The following is an 18150-nucleotide window of genomic DNA, read 5'->3' on the forward strand; positions in this document are numbered from 1 at the left end:
AACAAGTGAATTCAGCAACAAAATGGGCTTTTGCTTTTTTATTTTTCTTGGATTTTCACGGCTCAGTCTACCAGGAGCTTCTTGTGGCCTAGATTCGTTTTCTCCTTATTGTCAGATGTGATTCTAACTCCAGATATATAGCTTCTCACCTTGTCCGGTAGCTTTTGTTTACTCTTCTTCACCACGTGGGCATGCTGCATTTGTAGTTTTTTGTTTTTCAAATTTTTATATCTTTCTATTTTCCGAATAAGCACAATTTATGTTTTATTATTATTTTTAATTACAATGAAACACACATTGGTTATGCAATATTTGTTTGTTTGTTTCTTCTTTTGGGTTGGAATAGAAGCTTTATTCACTAAGCATACATACATAAGCAGATACATTACGTATAGGTATTTCAGAGAATTTCATCCTCGACCCAAACATAAAAGATTATGAAATATAAACACACTATTTGACCGGCTATTGCAAGAGGATGTAGTTAAGAGCAGTTACTTATTCACCTGATATCATGCCTTCGAATTCCTCCTCATAATATGACTCGTATAAAAAGTGATAAATGAAACATGTTAGTTATGTAATATTTTATTAAGACTTTTTAGTATGACGTTGTTTTAAATTTTATTTTTTAAAGACGAAGCTACCACGTCGAAAATAATACCCTTAAATTAGGGTTTTATAGCTATATATGTTACCAAAACAAGCGGGCCCAGAACAATTGTCTTAGATTCATCTTAGTTTTGGGCCTTCTCATCAAATTCAGGCCCTTTTTTGAAAGATCATTTTCATTTCAACAGTCCAATCCGTTAATAAACAGGCTATTTTTCTCCTCCTTTTTTGGGGGTAAAACTTTCCACTTTCTTTCATCAAAAAAAAAACTTTCCACTTTCCACTCCCTCACTTATCAGTTTTCGATCCCGCGCTAAAACTCTTAAACCCTAAACCCTCGACAGCTCTCTCTCACTCTCTCTCTTTCTCATTTCCACAACCGCCATGGCGTCCATGGCTAACCGAGCCAATCCACTGCTCAACAATCTCCCTCACTTTCTCACATGGCGAGCCCTAGGGTTCCGAACAATTTGCAGCGGCCGCATGGGCTTCTCGTCTCAGTCGCAGCGGCAACTCGATCCTGAATCCCCCGTCGCCGGCACCAAGGTACTCGAGACTTTCAAAGAAGAATTTGAAATCGGAGATCGCTTAATTACACTTGAATCCGGAAAGATCGCTCGCTTCGCTAACGGGGCCGTCGTTTTAGGCATGGAAGAGACCAAAGTCTTATCCACCGTGGCCGCTGCCAAAGGCGACGCCGTTCGTGATTTTTTGCCCCTAACTGTATGTCTCTAATTCAACTTACATTTTCGTATTAATTTCTTTATGTCGAATGCATAAATTCTTCAATTGTTTGAAGTTACACTGATCGTAGTATCAGTTAATGGGTAAAACTTCTATTTGATAATATGGCGATTATGATTCTAGGAAGGGCCTCTGTTTCAATACGGTCTCTTTCATGCGGTCATGTTCTTTTTGCATGCTTTTTTATTAATCACCTTGTGGTTCATATTGCATTTTGGCGTATTGCATACTGTAAGGTTGATTATCAAGAGAAGCAATTCGCCCAAGGTGTTATTCCGAACACATTCATGCGAAGGGAGGGGGCGCCAAAAGAGCGTGAACTATTGTGTGGTCGTATCATTGATCGACCAATACGTCCCCTATTTCCTGCTGGGTTTTACCATGAGGTTCAGGTATGGTGTTACGGTTTAGGTTTAGGTTGTTTTTTATATTTATGATTGGTACTCTTTTGCGGCAATAATGGTCTCTGGTCTCTGAATATGCATTTCCTGATGTTCATATATAGGTAACAGCGAGTGTTCTTTCCTCTGATGGAAAACAAGATCCAGATGTACTGGCAGCTAATGCTACATCTGCTGCACTTATGTTATCAGATATTCCTTGGGCTGGCCCCATTGGAGTGATTCGTATAGGCAGGATTTCTGGGCAGTTTATTGTTAACCCAACTATGGATGAGGTAATGCTTACTAGCGATTCTTATATGTCTTTCAACCGCAAATATCCACATATTTTCTTGTGATATCGTTTTTATGGCTCTAAATACTTTTTTCACACAAACTCACTTCATCTGATTGGTCCTTATTGTGTATAAATGCAGCTTAGCTTAAGTGATCTCAACTTAGTGTATGCCTGTACGAGGGACAAAACCTTAATGATTGATGTGCAGGCTCGTGAGATCTCAGAAAAAGATCTAGAAGCTGGGTTAAGATTGGCTCATCCTGAGGTAAGTCATGAAACCTGCAACGATTTTGTGAAGTCTCTTTATTTATGGAATTCTACTAAGAAACTGGACTGTGATTTCAGGCAGTTAAGTATATTGAACCTCAAATCAAACTGGCTGCTAAAGCTGGTAAGCACAAGAAGGAATATAAATTGTCAATGATGCCAGATAGAACATTGGAGAAAGTTGGTAAATTGGCAGAAGCTCCTATAGAAGCTGTTTTCACTGATCCTACATATGGCAAGGTGCATGTCATCTATATGTGTACATCGTCTGTTTCTTTTTGAATTCCTTCTCTTCATGCATGGTAATTCTGTATTGTGTCTTCTTTTGGGTTTCAAATTGTGGAATACTTTGACTTCCAGTTTGAACGCGGAGAGGCCCTAGAGAATATCACGCAAGATGTGAAAAAAGTACTTGAAGAAGAGTGTGATGAAGAAAGCTTGAGACTTTTACCGAAGGCAGTAGACACAGTGAGGAAAAAGGTAAGCCATGCCAAAATGAAGCTAAACAGAATTCAGTATCTTTTTCCTTGTCTTGATTACTTTCATATTGTACGTCTGTGAGCATCCTTCACCTTCGTCGTATCTTTATCTTCAAGAACCTCTACATTTTCCATTATACTTAACAAGTTACGACCTATTATATGATAAATGGAATATGGCATTGGAAATTTGATTTTGGGATAGGCATTTATCTGAATTAGGTAGTTAGGTTTTCTATTAGGAGCTGCCGGCTGACTCTCTTTATTTTCTTAGTTGTATTCTTCTGCGACACACACACACACACACACAGAGGAATAGGCACATTTTCTCTTTTAGTTCTCACATCTTTCATTATGTTTAATTTAAAAAATATTAGGTTGTCCGTAGAAGAATTATTGCAGAAGGATTCAGACTTGATGGGAGGCGTCTTGATGAAGTTAGGCCTTTGTATTGCGAAGCTGGTAATTTGCCTATGCTGCATGGATCATCGCTTTTTAATCGTGGAGACACACAGGTCAGTATGCATTTAAAATACTGGATTTTGAAGTGTTTAAAACTTTGTTCCAACTCTCGGTACATATTTGGTGTTACACACAGGTTCTTTGTACCGTAACACTTGGGGCACCTGGTGATGCTCAACGCTTGGAGTCTATTGTTGGTCCCCCAAAAAAACGCTTCATGCTTCACTACAGCTTCCCGCCATTCTGTATAAATGAAGTCGGTAAACGAGGTGGCTTGAACAGGCGTGAAGTTGGTCACGGTAATCATTGCCTACTCGCTAAATGGAGCAATGTGATTTTAATTTTTCACTTTGCCTTGTGGGTCTGCTCTAAGCTTTGGGCCTAGTGGTTGCTTGAGTTTACTTTTTTTTAGCTTTAATATCTTATTGAATTTATGCGGCTGGACTTATACCTAGTTTGTGTTTTCTAAAGCCCAAGTAAGAATGCAATTGCTATAATATGATTGTACATACTTCATACATAATGGTATATGGTTTGTATGGGGTCATGAAGCCCAAGAAGGAAACACTGCCACATGCATCTGAAAGGGATGCTACTGCATCCTTTTTTGGAGTCTGATGGTTGCAATAACCTGTGCCCACGTCACACTTGATTTAGCAACTGTCTAAATATGTATATTGTTTTCCCTGTTGATTTATTTCCATTTACCAAAGCAACAGTGGGATCTAGGCTCACTTTAAACTGAAGTGAAATGCCTGTGATAGTTTTACATAAATGGATTTATTAATTGTCGTTTTCAATCTAGCATCAGACGTTTTAGGACCTAGATAAGTGGTTTAGGATATAGATAAGTGAATTCCTAGATGTTTATGTGTAAATGCACAACTTTCTTAATGACATAGAAGTTTTACCTTCTAGAGTAGAAATAGAAATGATAATTGTTAAACAAGTTAATAATTATAAAAATTTGTAGTTGGTTTTGAATGAATAGGAACTCTGGCGGAGAAAGCTCTCCTTGCTGTATTACCTCCTGAAGATGATTTTCCTTATACTGTCCGTATCAATTCTGAAGTAATGGCGTCTGATGGTTCGACATCAATGGCAACTGTCTGTGGAGGTATTCTTTTCAGTTTACTGCAGTAGTAGCTATTGCCAATCTTTCTGTGATTTAATTATAGTTATTTTATTTGGTTTCTGTAGGCAGTATGGCTTTGATGGATGCTGGCATTCCACTGCGCGAACATGTAGCTGGTGTCTCAGTAGGTCTTGTTAGTGAAGTTGATCAATCAACTGGCTCAATAAAGGATTACCGTATATTGACTGATATTCTGGTGAGATTTTTACTTGGCTTTATGTTGAGTTTTACCTCTTGCATGGTGGCCTTATGAAAATAGTCAATGATTTCCGTTATTTCTCAAACTGAATTTGCCTTTAAATGCCATATGCAGACTTTCACTTTTTCATTTTCTTTCTCAGTTATGCATGTCTCATTTTTATTTTTATTTTGGTTTATTTCTCCATTGTGTTTTAAATTGAATATTTTAGAATTTATAGCCAAAGCTTTATAACTACTACTTGTGGGTTTCTGATTCCAGATTTTACGAATTATACCAATATATCTATGTTTTATTTATATTATTAGTCAACTTAGAAGTTTATTTAATTTTTTGAGGGTCTGGAAGATCATTTGGGGGACATGGACTTCAAAATTGCTGGCACGCAAAGAGGAATTACAGCAATTCAGTTGGATATAAAACCTGCTGGAATTCCTTTAGATATTATTTGTGAAAGCTTAGAGCCTGCACGTAAAGGTCGCATTCAAATACTTGACCACATGGAGAGAGAGATCAGCGTGCCACGCACTCAAGATGATAGAAATTCTCCTCGATTAGGTTGAGTTTTCAACTTAGTTCTTTTGTCTTTTGTTTTTAACCAGTTATATATATATATATATATCTGTCTCTGTGTGTGTGTGTGTGTGTGTGTGTGTGTATTGAGCTTCAAGATTTAAGATTGCTGGTGCAGCTACCTTGAAGTACAGTAATGATGCACTTCGTCGCTTGCTTGGCCCCCTTGGTGCTCTAAAAAGAAAAATTGAAGATGAAACGGGTGTGATTCTTTTCTCTCTCTTTATTTTTAATCCATAAAGAAACAAGAATGTTTTGCACTTCTTTCTTACAAATTATTGAGCCCTTTCTGTTGATAATATTATCTGGCCTTTGGATTTTACTTTTGTTATCTATATTCAGAGTCATTTGGTTTTGTCAGCCCTGTAGTTTGGGCACATTATATAATGTTTTCACTCCTAAAACACATAGGGAAGACAGTCTACAGCTGTAGTACTTACCTCAACCATCTCATGGAATTTGGTTTTCGTTTATTTTGTTTTCATCTTCATGTATTTATGTTATGTGCATGTTCTTGATGGGATTTGTTTTAAAAAAATTCCTTCTGGTTGATTATTATGTTATGCGCAAGTTTTTTATGCCATCAGAGTGTCCATGATATAAACTTTATGTATATTGATTAACTCGACAATTGCTGCTTATTTCTTTCAGGAAGTTGCTTGACCCACTCTTTATTTCTCTCCATTTAAACAAAATTTTGTTTATTGAGAAATATATATTTCAGGCTTTATCTCTGATAGTTAGTTCTGTTGATCTCAGGTGCACGGATCTCTGTAAGTGATGGAACACTCACCATAGTTGCTAAGAATCAATCTGTAATGGAAAAAGTACTGGAAAAGGTATTTTGCCACTCAATCAGCTATTATATTTCTTGAGTTGATTAAATTGTTGTTTTTCTATGGCGTTGAATTCCATTCAAAGCTTTATAAACCTAATGCATCTTTGAGTGCCTCTGGGCTCTCTCTCTCTCTCTCTCTCTCTCTCTCTCTCTCTCTCTCTCTCTCTCTCTCTCTCTCTCTCTCATATCTTGTGTTGAGGTGTCTTTATTGGTTTATTCTGTCCTTCAGGTTGATTTCATACTTGGGCGTGAGATCGAAATTGGTGGGATCTATAAAGGAAGAGTATCTTCAATCAAGGAATATGGTGCATTTGTGGAGTTTAATGGTGGTCAGCAAGGCCTTCTGCACATTTCTGAGTTGTCGCATGAACCAGTACGTAGAACAATGCATTGCTTTAGAATACTGATTCCTCCCCACACCCTCTCTGTATAAAAATGTTTATGGAACAACTTTATATGTATTACAGGACGTGAGATTTTTCTATTTCTTCGTGACATTTATAGCATTTTTTTAATCAGGTTTCTCGGGTTTCAGACGTGGTATCTATTGGGCAGCAGCTTTCCTTGATATGCATAGGCCAGGATGTTCGCGGTAACGTTAAATTATCCCTTAAAGCTACTTTACCTCGACCTAGATCTGAGACAAATAATGTGGTTGAGGAATCTGTTTCATCCACCAAAGAAGCACCTAGTATTTGGGCAGCTGCTGGAGACCTTTCGTCTAATGGACAACAAAATCAGAGCTCTATATCTGAGAAATTGCCAGCGAGCAAATATGAAGCTGGAGGCATTAATGCCTCTACTTCTAGTCCACCAATTCTAATTCGAAGTGCAGCAGAGTGTGACGAGGAAGAAAAATCTGCTGGTTTGGTTCAGAATTCTAAAGCTACTTCTAGGCCTGTTGGTGCTTCGGAAACAGATCACAAGCCAAAAACATTCCATCAAGATAGTTCAGTACTTGCTAAGTCTGGTCTCCTTCAAACTATTAATGATAAGATGTCAAAATCTTTCTTACAGAAGGAAGGAGATAAAACTGAAGTTAGAAGCCCTGTAACTGCAAAAACTCTGAAGATAGGAACAAAGGTTACTGCCAAGGTTTATCAGATCCGCACGGGGGGATTGGTGCTTGACCTAGGTGGGGGAATTCGAGGAATGTATCGGTTTGAGGTATGTGCCATCTTGTTTTTATAGGACAGAGAAGTATTTTTCTTTTTCTTTGGGTGAATAATTAGATTCCTTCCTAGTAGTTACCCAACACCCACTCCCTTAGATTGTATTCAAGCCTTCATACTGTACCTTGGTTTTGGTTACAAGAATCTTTTCTTGCTAGTATGGTCATCTTTCAGGCATTTCCATATGTTGCCTTGCCACTCATTTGTCTAAATATCCACATTTTGTTGTCTAAGCCTGTTGCTCAATACAGTTCTGATTCATGTCACTCATCCATCTCAGTCGCTCAGTCTATAAGTGGGAGTAAGATCGCCTTTACTCTCCCTTTGGCACGATATATTTTCCACTGCTCACTCTTGTGGGAAAGACTAGTCTGTCGTGTGGAAGCAGTAAAAAATTTCGGTTATTATTGCGTACTGATGCATCTTTAGTTTATCATCCAAGGGAAGATTGAAAAACAGGTACATGCAATTAGCTAGAATGATCAGCCTAGGTTATGGTACATTATTTTGCCTCACATTTAATGGCGTGAGATGACCATGAACTCAACGAAAAGAGTTGTTTTTATTTTATTTTGGTCCGATGGAAAATATGCCCCTTTTTATAAGTGACATATTTACTAACCTTTGTTTTGCCGTGCAGACCAATGGTAAGAATGACTTCGAAGTCGATGATGAGTTACAAGTTGTGTGTGTAAGTTTTTCTAGCAAGGGGATTCCAGTAATGTCCCTGGTGGATGATGAGTAGCAATGTTTTTGTCACGTAGATGACTGTCAAGGCAATCATCCAGTGGCAGAATAGAGACGGTCGTCTAGCCAAACAACTACCTAGAAGCTTCTGCAGGTTTCATACAAGCTGGTTGGAAGATAATATCTTGAAACCACTGTTCATATTTCGAAATGCCAGGAACGGTAGCTCATGAACTGGTTTCCGTGAATTTGGTGTCATGTTTTAGCTAAGCATGGCCCCAGTTTTCTCTATTTCTTTTTTCTCTTTCATAGACTTCTCTTGTACATATTTTACCGGCTTGTCATTCCTTGGTTTTTTTTTTTCCCGCTATTCCATTATTCAGGGATTGCATCCGCTGACGAAGTGTAATTGGGCTGCTAAGAAGCCTAAACAAATCTTTGAGCCCGAAGAGTACCCAAGCTAAGTCCAAGCAAACTCTTGGCATTGAGAAACAAATGTAACATATCGGAAGACGATTTATTATTTGAGCTTAGACTCTTGGCAAGAAAGTAGAAATTGCACACCTATAACGGCCAAATTAAGGCCCAGAAGGCGGCCCAATAAAGTAAAAGCCCGAGAAGTCGACCCAATAATTGTGGAAACAGGACCAAAAGTCTACCCAATAACGTCAATTAAGGCCCAGAAGTCGGCATAATAACGTAAAAGGGCCTAAAAGTCGGCCCAATATATGACAAGAGGCCCAGAAAGTGGGCCCAATAACTTTAAATCGGGCTCCTAAGACGGCCCAATAATGTCAAATCAGGCCCACTAACGTCAAATCAAGCCCAGAGATAGGCCCAATAAAGTGAAAAGGGCCCCAAAAGTCGGCCCAATAAAGTGAAATCAGGCCCATAAACGGCCCAGTATCGTCAAATTAGGCCCAGAAGTCGGCCCAACAACAAAAAAGGCCACAAAGTCGACCCACTAACGTGAAATCAGGCCCAGATCACGGCCCAATAATGTCAAAACTTGCCCTGAATTCGGCCCAGTACGTGAAGTCAGACCCATAGGTAGGCCCAATAACGTATAAAAGGCCCAAAAGTCAGCCCAAACAAGCCTAGAAGTCGGACCAATAACCTAAAATCAGAACCAGAAGTCGGCCCAGTAATGTTAAATCTGGCCCAAAATTCGTCCCTAACAGGCGCAGAAAGAAAACGATTGGGCGTTTGAGCAAATTAATTTGGTCCGCATGTCAAAATTAGTGGGGTTAAACGTGATGGTCTAGGATTCGGGGCCCAAAAGAAACTTGAAGTGTTCTAGAGATTGGTTGGGTAAATTAATTTCAAATTGAATGGCCATAACTTCAGGCACAAAACGGTAAGACCAAATTGGATCGACAATAAACTAGGGATGAAAGTATAGGGATCCAAACTGTAGCCCAAGAAAGAGGATCGAAATGGGGCTCATTGTCAGTAGCTCAGTACCGGTGCTTGCAAAAATTAAATAAATTCGGAAGGGCAGAAGGCCTGGCCCAGTTGGGTCTGAAAACATTTTGTCCTGCCAAACCGAAATGGACCCTTTAATAATAGCATCCAGTCATTTTATAGTGAGGGTCTTATCTAAGGCCCTTAGATAAGGTCCTATCTCTTAACCGTTGGATCAAACTAACCAATTTGATCCAACAACAAGATCGGCCCTCACTATAGAATTCTTGCAATCTCATGAGCGAAATTTGATGGGCTAGCATAGCTCAACAAGGCCTCCCTCCACAATGAGGAGTTTGGATCTGCTAATTCCACCAGTCGGGCCAAAGTTCAGACCAAATAAACTCTTTAAATTCTTGATGAAATTACCCAGTCCAGAAAATAATTCGAAGAGGCTAGCTAAGGTAGAAATGATTTAGTCAGAAAACGAAAATTAATAGGAAAGCTTCTATCTATTCGTTAAAAGTAAGAGGTAAACATTCAGACCCTATAATTATGTTGGAACTTGTAAGTGGTCTCCAGTATCTTTGCCATCACCATTCACAACTTGAGGACTTGAGGTCGGTACAGGGTGATCCTCAATTGTTGAGGAACAATATCATATCATCACCCTCAATTGTTGAGGAACAATATCATATCAACAATGTCAAGTCTCTGTTGCTCTTTCCCAACCTGAAAATAATATGCAGCAATTAGTAATCCACAATTCCGCAAGTTTTCCAGCATGTAGCAAAAATAATATGCAGGAATTATTAGTCCACAATTCTGCAATTTTTCCAGCATGTAGCAAAAATAATATGCAGGAATTAGTTGTCTACAATTCCGCAAATTTCCAGCATGTAGCTATTTGCCAATTCGTGACAAAAGACAGATAAAACAAACACCATCTTTGCTCATTATAAAAGGCCAAACTCAGGTTCAAGGGAAAAGAATAAAAAGCCAAACTTCTGAACTAATCTGGGAAAGTATAGTGCACATAAAATAAGATGCTTACATAAGGTTCGGCCAAACAGCAATTTAGGATCAGAATCAACAAATTCAAAAATGTACAAATCACAAACGGTCACAAGATTTAAACAAAGTTATATTATATATATATATATATATATATATATATATATATATATATATATATATATATATATATATATATATATATATATATATATATATAAATATAACAAACAACAGCAAAGAGTGATGCTCAACTTTACTGTTTACCTGACAGAGGTTCTTCAGACTCCTCCGAGCTGCTGATAATGTGTATTAAGGGAGACTGGTAGAAAACTGTCACCAGGTAGAAAACTGTCACCAGGTATAAAGCAACCATCAGATCATCCTCAAAGAAATTATCAGCATGAGTAGATGCAACTACAAATTAATATACTGGGTCAGTCCTAGATGCTCATCGAAATCAATCATGGAATGACATGCCAAGTTAGCGAATTTGTCACATAAAGGTATAGGTGAAAATACACATTACTGTATGCCCATATGCTATATGACGGACGTTCATTTTAAGCACTGTCCTACTTCACAAATGAGAGATAGCAGACAAAATTATGCCCATTATCATCTTCCCGCGGCTATAACTGTTACTGAAAGCCCACTTATCAGGGTCAGTATTTATCAAAACTATTTAACTCTATACCCTACATATAGAAATGAAATAAGAGTCACAGAAGATGCTTCACATGGTTGCTTTTGTGATGCTATTCACATAATTGCTTTTGTGATGCTATTCACATAATTGCTTCTGTGATGTAGTTCACATAATTGCTTCAAATATTCTAATACTTCTCTTACTAACTCTACACAGTAAACACGAAAGGATTTAGGATTGCAGCTAAACACATATCATCCAATAAACAACTTGGCACTTTCAAATCAAAGTACAATGCAATGTGTGCTCTGCTTTGGAATGAGAAACCAAACCACACTACTTACAATGCATCAGACAGGACATTTCTCATTAAATAAGATAAAGGGGGAACGCACATCACCGAAAATTGGCCACACATAGTTTAGACAAACGAGAAAATTCAAGAAATAGTAACAATGAACACTGCAACTAACCTATTGTCTCGTGCCCCAAAACTCTCGTAAGCATGGCATCTGAGAAAATGCGCCATCGCTAACCTTGCAATAAACACAAACAAAAACTGTAAGTCCCACCAAGAATCTCGGAGAACAGACGAAGGAAAAAATAATCAATTATCGAGCCAGAAATTCAAAAATTCACCTGAACATCTTCGCTCGCAGCTAAGTAAGGAAGGGGCCTGCGCTTCTCATCATGCGGTGGCTTTACTTGAGCTCGACCTTGAAGGGAGGAGGTCGCTTATATTCCTGTGCATCCAAGATTTCGGATCTCCGAACTCTTCCTTCTTTCGCCGAAATTGAAGCCATACAGACGAAGGTGCGAGGTCGAAACACGAATTGGCAATCAAGTGCATCGATGACTCAGAGGACTGACCTCCTTCTCCTCTCCATGTTAGAATGGAAGGTTAGGATTAGGGTTAGGGTAAGGGTTTGAGATTTTGGTTGAGGTGAGGGTTAGAATTCGCATGGAGAATGAGCGAGTCAGTAGTTCGAACGAGCTGGATAGTGTCTGTATTATTTCTCCTCCTGACACGTTTGAAGTGCCAAATATGGTCCTGAACTGCAAAAGGACCAAATGACAAATAACAAATAACAATACTTGCAGATAAGACAAAAGGATCCGGGGTCAATTCGCGAATATAAAAAGTGGACAATGTCGTTTCTGCCATGCTAGTTTATAAAGAAGAATAAGGACAGTATCGACTTTTCAGATTTCATTTCAGCTCGAAGTCACACGTTGCTGCAGCTCGCTCATGTAATGCATCTCTTCTCTCCTCTTGGACTCAGTCTGAATTTACTTACAATCTAGTCCAAATTCAAACCCAAACTTCCAAAACTTTTTTATCAAACTTGTTACAATTTTTTTTTTTACAAGCGATAATCACTAAAGTGGAGGGGGATTTCTCACACACACAAAACTAAGGTATCATTAGGATTCAAACTTGATGAGACCTCTTGTCTACAAATCAAAGCCCTTTTTTCACTGGTCTATACCGATTAGCCAACTTGTTATGTGTTATGTGCTAAGAACTTTGTTTTTCAAACTTAAGCAACAGGTCTTTGTTTTCAAACTTAGTTAGCTACAAGAGTTTAGCTCCTCTATTTTTCTAAGGCATAAGCCTCTGAAAAAAAGAGAGTAAATTTTGGGTGGCTGAAAGTCATCATCCTCAACTGATTTTGAATCGAAAGGCATGAAAAGGAAGTGATGTCATGTAACAGACAAAGACAACGCAACCACTGAGGCCTATTTTTCCAAAAAGCTCAAGATTCCATATTAAAAAGGTATGAAGACTTTTGTATACTAAACTTTAAATGCCATACATATATGTAGTAAAATTTTGTTTCAGAAGGTGGATAACCCTTAAACATTGCATTTATAGCTCATCATTCTTGTTTTTTATCTTTTTAGCCGCCAAATGAAAATCAGTAGTGCTCAAAACCCAAACTTCTTAACCCTTCAAACAAAATGTCATATATAGGTTGACATTACAAGAAAGTGTCTTGCAGAATTCATTTACAATGATGAATAACGTGTCATTATATTGAAAATTTCGAGTATCCGGCTCAAGGAAGTAAGAAAGAAAGAAAAGAGTAGTCCCAAAAGCACAGGATCTCACATTAGTTGTTCATATTCCACGATTTAGTAATGATTAATTTTTGGATACACGTTTCTGAAGAGTAGAGTTTCGTGTGTGCCCAACCGTAAAAGCTGTTCTGTGTTCATATGTAAATAATCCACCAGCCAAAAAGATGGTCGCCGTTTGGTTTGGACTCAGAAAAAGAAAGAAGTGAATTCAAGAAAGTATCCCACAAACAAGGAGACTCCACATGGCAGCAATATGACCGACCTGTAAAATAATGCAGGTGCAAGTCCAACAAGGGGCCCCACCAAGACGGTGCGTCTGTGAAAGCTTATTTTCAGATGAACACGTCAATTTGGTCTTCTCTTTTTTCTCTCTTTTATGAAGATGGCGATGGAGAGGACCCAAAACTGGCATACTTGGTTGGGTGGGTGGAAGCTGTAGGCTCTATAGACTATACCTGCAACTACCACCAACTCCAAACATTGAAGAAGAAGAAGAAGAAAGAAGACGATAAGCACGTCATCTCACTCACTTTGTCACACTAATTTAAGCTTTTTCCGCCAACAAAATCACATTTTGTTAGCTTTCAAATTCAACCCAGAAATTCAAACTTGTAAATTAAACCCAAATTATTAGTGCAATTTATGCTCTGCATTTTTGCGATTCCCACATATCCAGAGGGAGACAGGCATGTATGCCAAAACCACAACATGGGTCATCTTCTTCTTCTTGGTTTTCTCTGTTTCTCTCTCAGATCCAAGAACCAACCAAGTAGCACTCTCCTGTGGCACTCTCAAACCTCCACCAAACACCAGCATCATCCCCGCTTTTGTCAAAGAAATGGAAAGCCTTTCCCAGCTTATCACCACCCACCATTGGGGCACCCACTTTGTTAATTCCACGCCGCCCATGTACGGCTTAGCCCAATGCTTCCAAGACCTCTCTCACACTGACTGCCTCCTCTGCTACGCCGCTTGTCGCACTAAGATCCCTCGCTGCCTCCCCTCCCTTTCCGCTACCATTTTTCTCGACGGTTGCTACCTCCGTTATGATAACTACAGCTTCTACCAACAACCCACAGACCCTTCTCGTGACGCCGTGATCTGCAGCTCGTCATCAAAACAAGAGCTTGAAAATGAAGATCGAATGGAGTTTGTGAAGAATGTCGGATTTGCGATTCGTAATGTTACTAAGGCTGCTGTTGACAATGGTGGGTTTGGGGTGGCACAAGTGAAAGGGTCGGTTTATGCTCTGGCTCAGTGTTGGAAAACTGTAGGGCGTGATGGGTGCAGAGCTTGCTTGGAGAAAGGAGGTGAGGCAGTGAGGGGATGTGCACCAAAGAAGGAAGGGAGGGCTTTGAATGCTGGGTGTTATTTGAGGTATTCAACTGAGAAATTCTACATGGCAGATCATGGTCATGGTAATATAATATAACCCTTTTTCTTCTTCTTTTTTCCCTTTTTAAAGGTCTTTATTTTCAGGGGTTTATGAACTAAATTAATATTTTTTAGCATAGGTTGGATCATATTCTTGCTTCAGAGGGACTCTGTCTGGTTGCAGAGGAATCCCATAACCTCTGTTGTTTTTCCACAAACTCAAATTTGTGAAATCAAACCTCAGTTTCTCTATTTTCGCTTTTCTGGGTGACCAAACAGAAAATAAAAAGTTTGACTTTGTTCAATTGATAGTGTTATTGTATTACCAAAGCTGTCTTTTTTTAAAATATTTTTTATAACTCAAAATCTGATTTGCATATTTTCTTTTTCAGGGTTGTCAGTAAGTAGAGGAATCATCATAGCAGTGGTTTTGGCAGCAGCTGCCTTCATATTGCTGTCTCTATTTGCTGCTTATGCAGGCTATGCAAAATTGGTACAGATTAAACAAGGTATATACATAATACATTTATATATTTCTATGGGTTACTTGTGAAAAATTGTCGTTGTTTCTACAATATTTTAACATATATTCTCTCACATTCTTTATCCAGAGCGCAGTGGTGTAGGGTTGGCTTCAATAAGCATTAACAAGTACTCTAGCTTGAAGTTCAAGTATGAAACACTTGAAAAGGCCACAGATTATTTCAACTCCTCTAGAAAAATTGGGCAAGGAGGAGGTGGTTCTGTGTTCAAGGGGACTCTTCCAAATGGAAAAACGGTAGCGGTTAAGAGATTGATCTACAATACCAGGCAATGGGTAGATGAGTTCTTCAATGAAGTAAATTTAATCAGTGGAATTCAGCACAAGCACCTTGTCAAGCTTTTAGGTTGTAGCATTGAAGGCCCTGAGAGTTTGCTGGTTTATGAGTATGTGCCTAACAAGAGCCTCGATCACTTCCTTTTCGGTAATCGTCCTCTCTCTGCATGATTTTTAAATCTTTCACAAATTAAGTGGATCCTTATGCCCTCCATTTATATATGCAGATAAGAACAAGGTTCAGATTCTGACTTGGAATGAGCGGTTGAATATTATTGTTGGAACAGCTGAAGGGCTTGCCTATCTTCACGAAGGCTCCACAATAAGAATAATCCACAGGGACATAAAAAGCGGCAATGTTCTTCTGGATGAGAATCTCAGCCCAAAGATTGCAGACTTCGGCCTTGCTCGGTGTTTTGCTGCCGACAAGTCTCATCTTAGCACTGGCATTGCCGGAACGCTGTAAGTTTCAGCAAGTCTCTTCCATCATGTCCTTTACTTGATTGATACGACTTAGCAAACTTCTGAACATTTTGATCTCTAATTATGCTGCAAATCAAATCACATTGTGGTGCAGAGGTTATATGGCTCCTGAGTATCTTGTTCAAGGGCAATTGACAGAGAAAGCAGACGTTTACAGCTTCGGCGTGCTAGTTCTAGAGATTGTGTCTGGTAAGAGAAACAGCACCTTCAGACAAGACTGGGATGACTCGGATTCACTCTTACACAAGGTAAGTTTTGAACTTTGGACATAGCAATTAGCTGAGTGTGTGTGACTTGTATTTTCCAAATTGTAATGTTGAAACTTTAATTTTGATCTCAGGTTTGGAAACTCTACATATCGAATGACCTAGCTAGAGCCGTTGATCCTTGCTTGAGAGATGATTTTCCTGCAGAAGAAGCATCAAGAGTGCTTCAAATTGGGCTTTTGTGCACGCAGGCTTCAGTTGCTTTAAGACCATCCATGGCTGAAGTACTTGCAATGCTGACCAATAAAGAAAGGGCAGCAATACCGAATCCAAACCAGCCTCCTTTTCTAAATGCCACAGGCGGCAGCACAATTAACAGATCTTATAGCGCAAACAGCTCCGTATCAAATGCATTAACAAAAGTTGTAGCGTCCTGCACCTCCACAGAGTCCTCCAGCGTGCCTAGCTCATATGCGGATTTCAAGAACTGTACAAGTTTTGCACAATAAGTAAATTCCAACCCAATTGGCAATTTCCATTTTCAAGTACACAGGCAGGCAGCTAGCAACTTTTTCAGCTCACTCATCTCTGTGAATCCTGCGACTGCTAACTTTAACAATGAAGATTGCGGCAAAAGACCAATACATACATGCCATGGTGCACTAAAAAGCTGTGCATCTCTGTTTTTCTATTTGTTTTTTTTTGGGCCTGAAAAGCCTGTTGAGTTCTTATATCTATCTATTAGTAGAAAATATCAAATATTTATATATCGTTTGTCATGTTTACTCATCCGGACAGCAGAATTGAGAAATTGCAGATGGATATTCTGAATTTCAGATAAATTTCCAAAATTAAAAGAATTAGGTGGCTGCCAGGGACCCGATTTCCAAATTTCCAAAAATTCGAGCCCTCACATTTATGTAGATTTGGTCTCAAAACAAAACTTGCGGAAATTTGAATCAACGTAGCTTTTGAGCTTTGATGTTTAAATTCAAATGTTCTTTTTTAAAATTTGAAAATCAAATTAAACCTATCTTGTTACAGCAATTGTAACTGCTCATGAAAAGTTATCTAGATGTCTTTAAATAACCAACCCTATTACAGAAATAGGCACTAAATAATCACTCACAAAATCACTCACTATTTGAAAGAGAAAAAACAAATACAATTCACCAGAGTTTTGAATTATTGATAATTGTATCTCGAAAATAGATACCTGAAGAACTATAAGGCACAAATGTAGGGATAGTTATATCTTGGAAATAGACGCCTGAAGAACTATAAGGCACAAGTGTAGGGGCGGCATTTTGTCTGGATGTTGCATTTACAAACCTCTTTTTATTTTTGCTGTATAATGTTATTAATTTACATTTTGATTCATATTATAATTCTATTGAAATCATTTAAGTTGTATTTAAATTATGTTATCTTAAATTTATTAGAGTTGCATCCTGATTGTTCTCCAACATATATTACACATGCAAAGCTATTACTGTATATACATGCCTGCAAAGCAAATAACCAAAGAAAAGTTGTTAACTCTTTCGAAATTTCGCGAGCGCATACGTCAAGTCAAGCACGTGATTCGGGATTCCGACACGTCCTAGCCCGCCAGGTGTTGAACCACGTCGCTGCGTTGTTTCGTGCTGCTAGCGACATACCATCGGTACGTTACCATAACCAATACCAAATGCAGAGCACATCACGTCGTTTTTTTTGTGTCGTTTTTTGAATTACTTTTGCATATTGCCACTGAGGCCTATTGGTGAGCAGCTTTTGAAATAGTTAAAAGCATCTCAAGATAAGATCACCATTATCATTTGTGATAGCGTTTGAAAAAAAAAAATTAATAAAGCGTTTTTTTAGAGAGTGCTTCTTTAATAATTACTTCCAAGTGTGTCACAAAAGGTATTTATGGAGGAGAAGCACTTGGTAAGTGCTTCCTTCATAACTTCTTTGGATTTTCAATAAATTGAAATGGTTTTTTAGTTGCCATAATTCTTAAATTTATACTTGATTTGCATTCTTGTTCTCGAATTTGCAAAATAGTTTTTGTAGTTCATGAAATCCACTTCGTTCAATAGGGTTAGTCTATGTCAAATTTAGGGACAAAACAATATTTTTATATTTTTTTTATAATGGACAAAATCGTATTTTTATGTTTATCAATGAGAAGTGGTTGGTCGAATTTGGGGTTGTTGGTGTTGAAATAATAAAATTTTAATTTATTATGAAAGGTATAATTAGATTTTAAGGTTTTGAAAAAATAGTGGGG

The 18150-nt window shown here is 38.4% G+C and overlaps 2 protein-coding genes and 1 long non-coding RNA gene across 3 annotated transcripts; 2 read left to right on the top strand and 1 right to left on the bottom strand.

The window, feature by feature from the left end:
- The first annotated feature begins 859 nt into the window (after nucleotides 1-859).
- On the top strand, nucleotides 860-8372 carry LOC110762927 (polyribonucleotide nucleotidyltransferase). Its single transcript, XM_021965687.2, has 16 exons — nucleotides 860-1335; nucleotides 1593-1748; nucleotides 1862-2032; nucleotides 2174-2299; nucleotides 2380-2541; nucleotides 2662-2781; nucleotides 3158-3295; nucleotides 3379-3541; nucleotides 4234-4359; nucleotides 4443-4573; nucleotides 4915-5134; nucleotides 5268-5351; nucleotides 5909-5988; nucleotides 6217-6360; nucleotides 6507-7154; nucleotides 7800-8372. The coding sequence occupies exons 1-16, from the start codon at nucleotides 997-999 to the stop codon at nucleotides 7902-7904; spliced, it is 2913 nt and encodes a 970-aa protein (XP_021821379.2). The 5' UTR covers nucleotides 860-996; the 3' UTR covers nucleotides 7905-8372.
- A 1267-nt stretch (nucleotides 8373-9639) lies between these two features.
- LOC110755674 (uncharacterized) lies at nucleotides 9640-11957 on the bottom strand. Its single transcript, XR_002526524.2, has 4 exons — nucleotides 11553-11957; nucleotides 11387-11444; nucleotides 10532-10615; nucleotides 9640-9982 (listed from the first exon to the last, which is right to left on the bottom strand). It is a non-coding gene; the product is annotated as an uncharacterized LOC110755674 (long non-coding RNA).
- A 1397-nt stretch (nucleotides 11958-13354) lies between these two features.
- Nucleotides 13355-16642, top strand: LOC110766158 (cysteine-rich receptor-like protein kinase 42). The gene is made up of 6 exons (XM_021969470.2): nucleotides 13355-14413; nucleotides 14762-14878; nucleotides 14981-15334; nucleotides 15414-15648; nucleotides 15764-15917; nucleotides 16010-16642. The coding sequence occupies exons 1-6, from the start codon at nucleotides 13684-13686 to the stop codon at nucleotides 16382-16384; spliced, it is 1965 nt and encodes a 654-aa protein (XP_021825162.2). The 5' UTR covers nucleotides 13355-13683; the 3' UTR covers nucleotides 16385-16642.
- The last annotated feature ends 1508 nt before the right edge of the window (nucleotides 16643-18150 follow it).

Source organism: Prunus avium, chromosome 3, assembly GCF_965620075.1.
Source record: "Prunus avium chromosome 3, drPruAviu1.hap1.1, whole genome shotgun sequence".
In the NCBI taxonomy this organism is placed as follows: Eukaryota; Viridiplantae; Streptophyta; class Magnoliopsida; order Rosales; family Rosaceae; genus Prunus; species Prunus avium.

Coding starts and splice junctions, on each gene's coding strand:
- LOC110762927 (XM_021965687.2), top strand. CDS start 997: ATGGCGTCCATGGCTAACCGAGCCAATCCACTGCTCAACAATCTCCCT. Junction 1,336..1,592: donor GTGATTTTTTGCCCCTAACT/GTATGTCTCTAA, acceptor GCATACTGTAAG/GTTGATTATCAAGAGAAGCA. Junction 2,033..2,173: donor TTAACCCAACTATGGATGAG/GTAATGCTTACT, acceptor GTATAAATGCAG/CTTAGCTTAAGTGATCTCAA.
- LOC110766158 (XM_021969470.2), top strand. CDS start 13,684: ATGTATGCCAAAACCACAACATGGGTCATCTTCTTCTTCTTGGTTTTC. Junction 14,414..14,761: donor CATGGCAGATCATGGTCATG/GTAATATAATAT, acceptor TTTCTTTTTCAG/GGTTGTCAGTAAGTAGAGGA. Junction 15,335..15,413: donor CCTCGATCACTTCCTTTTCG/GTAATCGTCCTC, acceptor TTATATATGCAG/ATAAGAACAAGGTTCAGATT.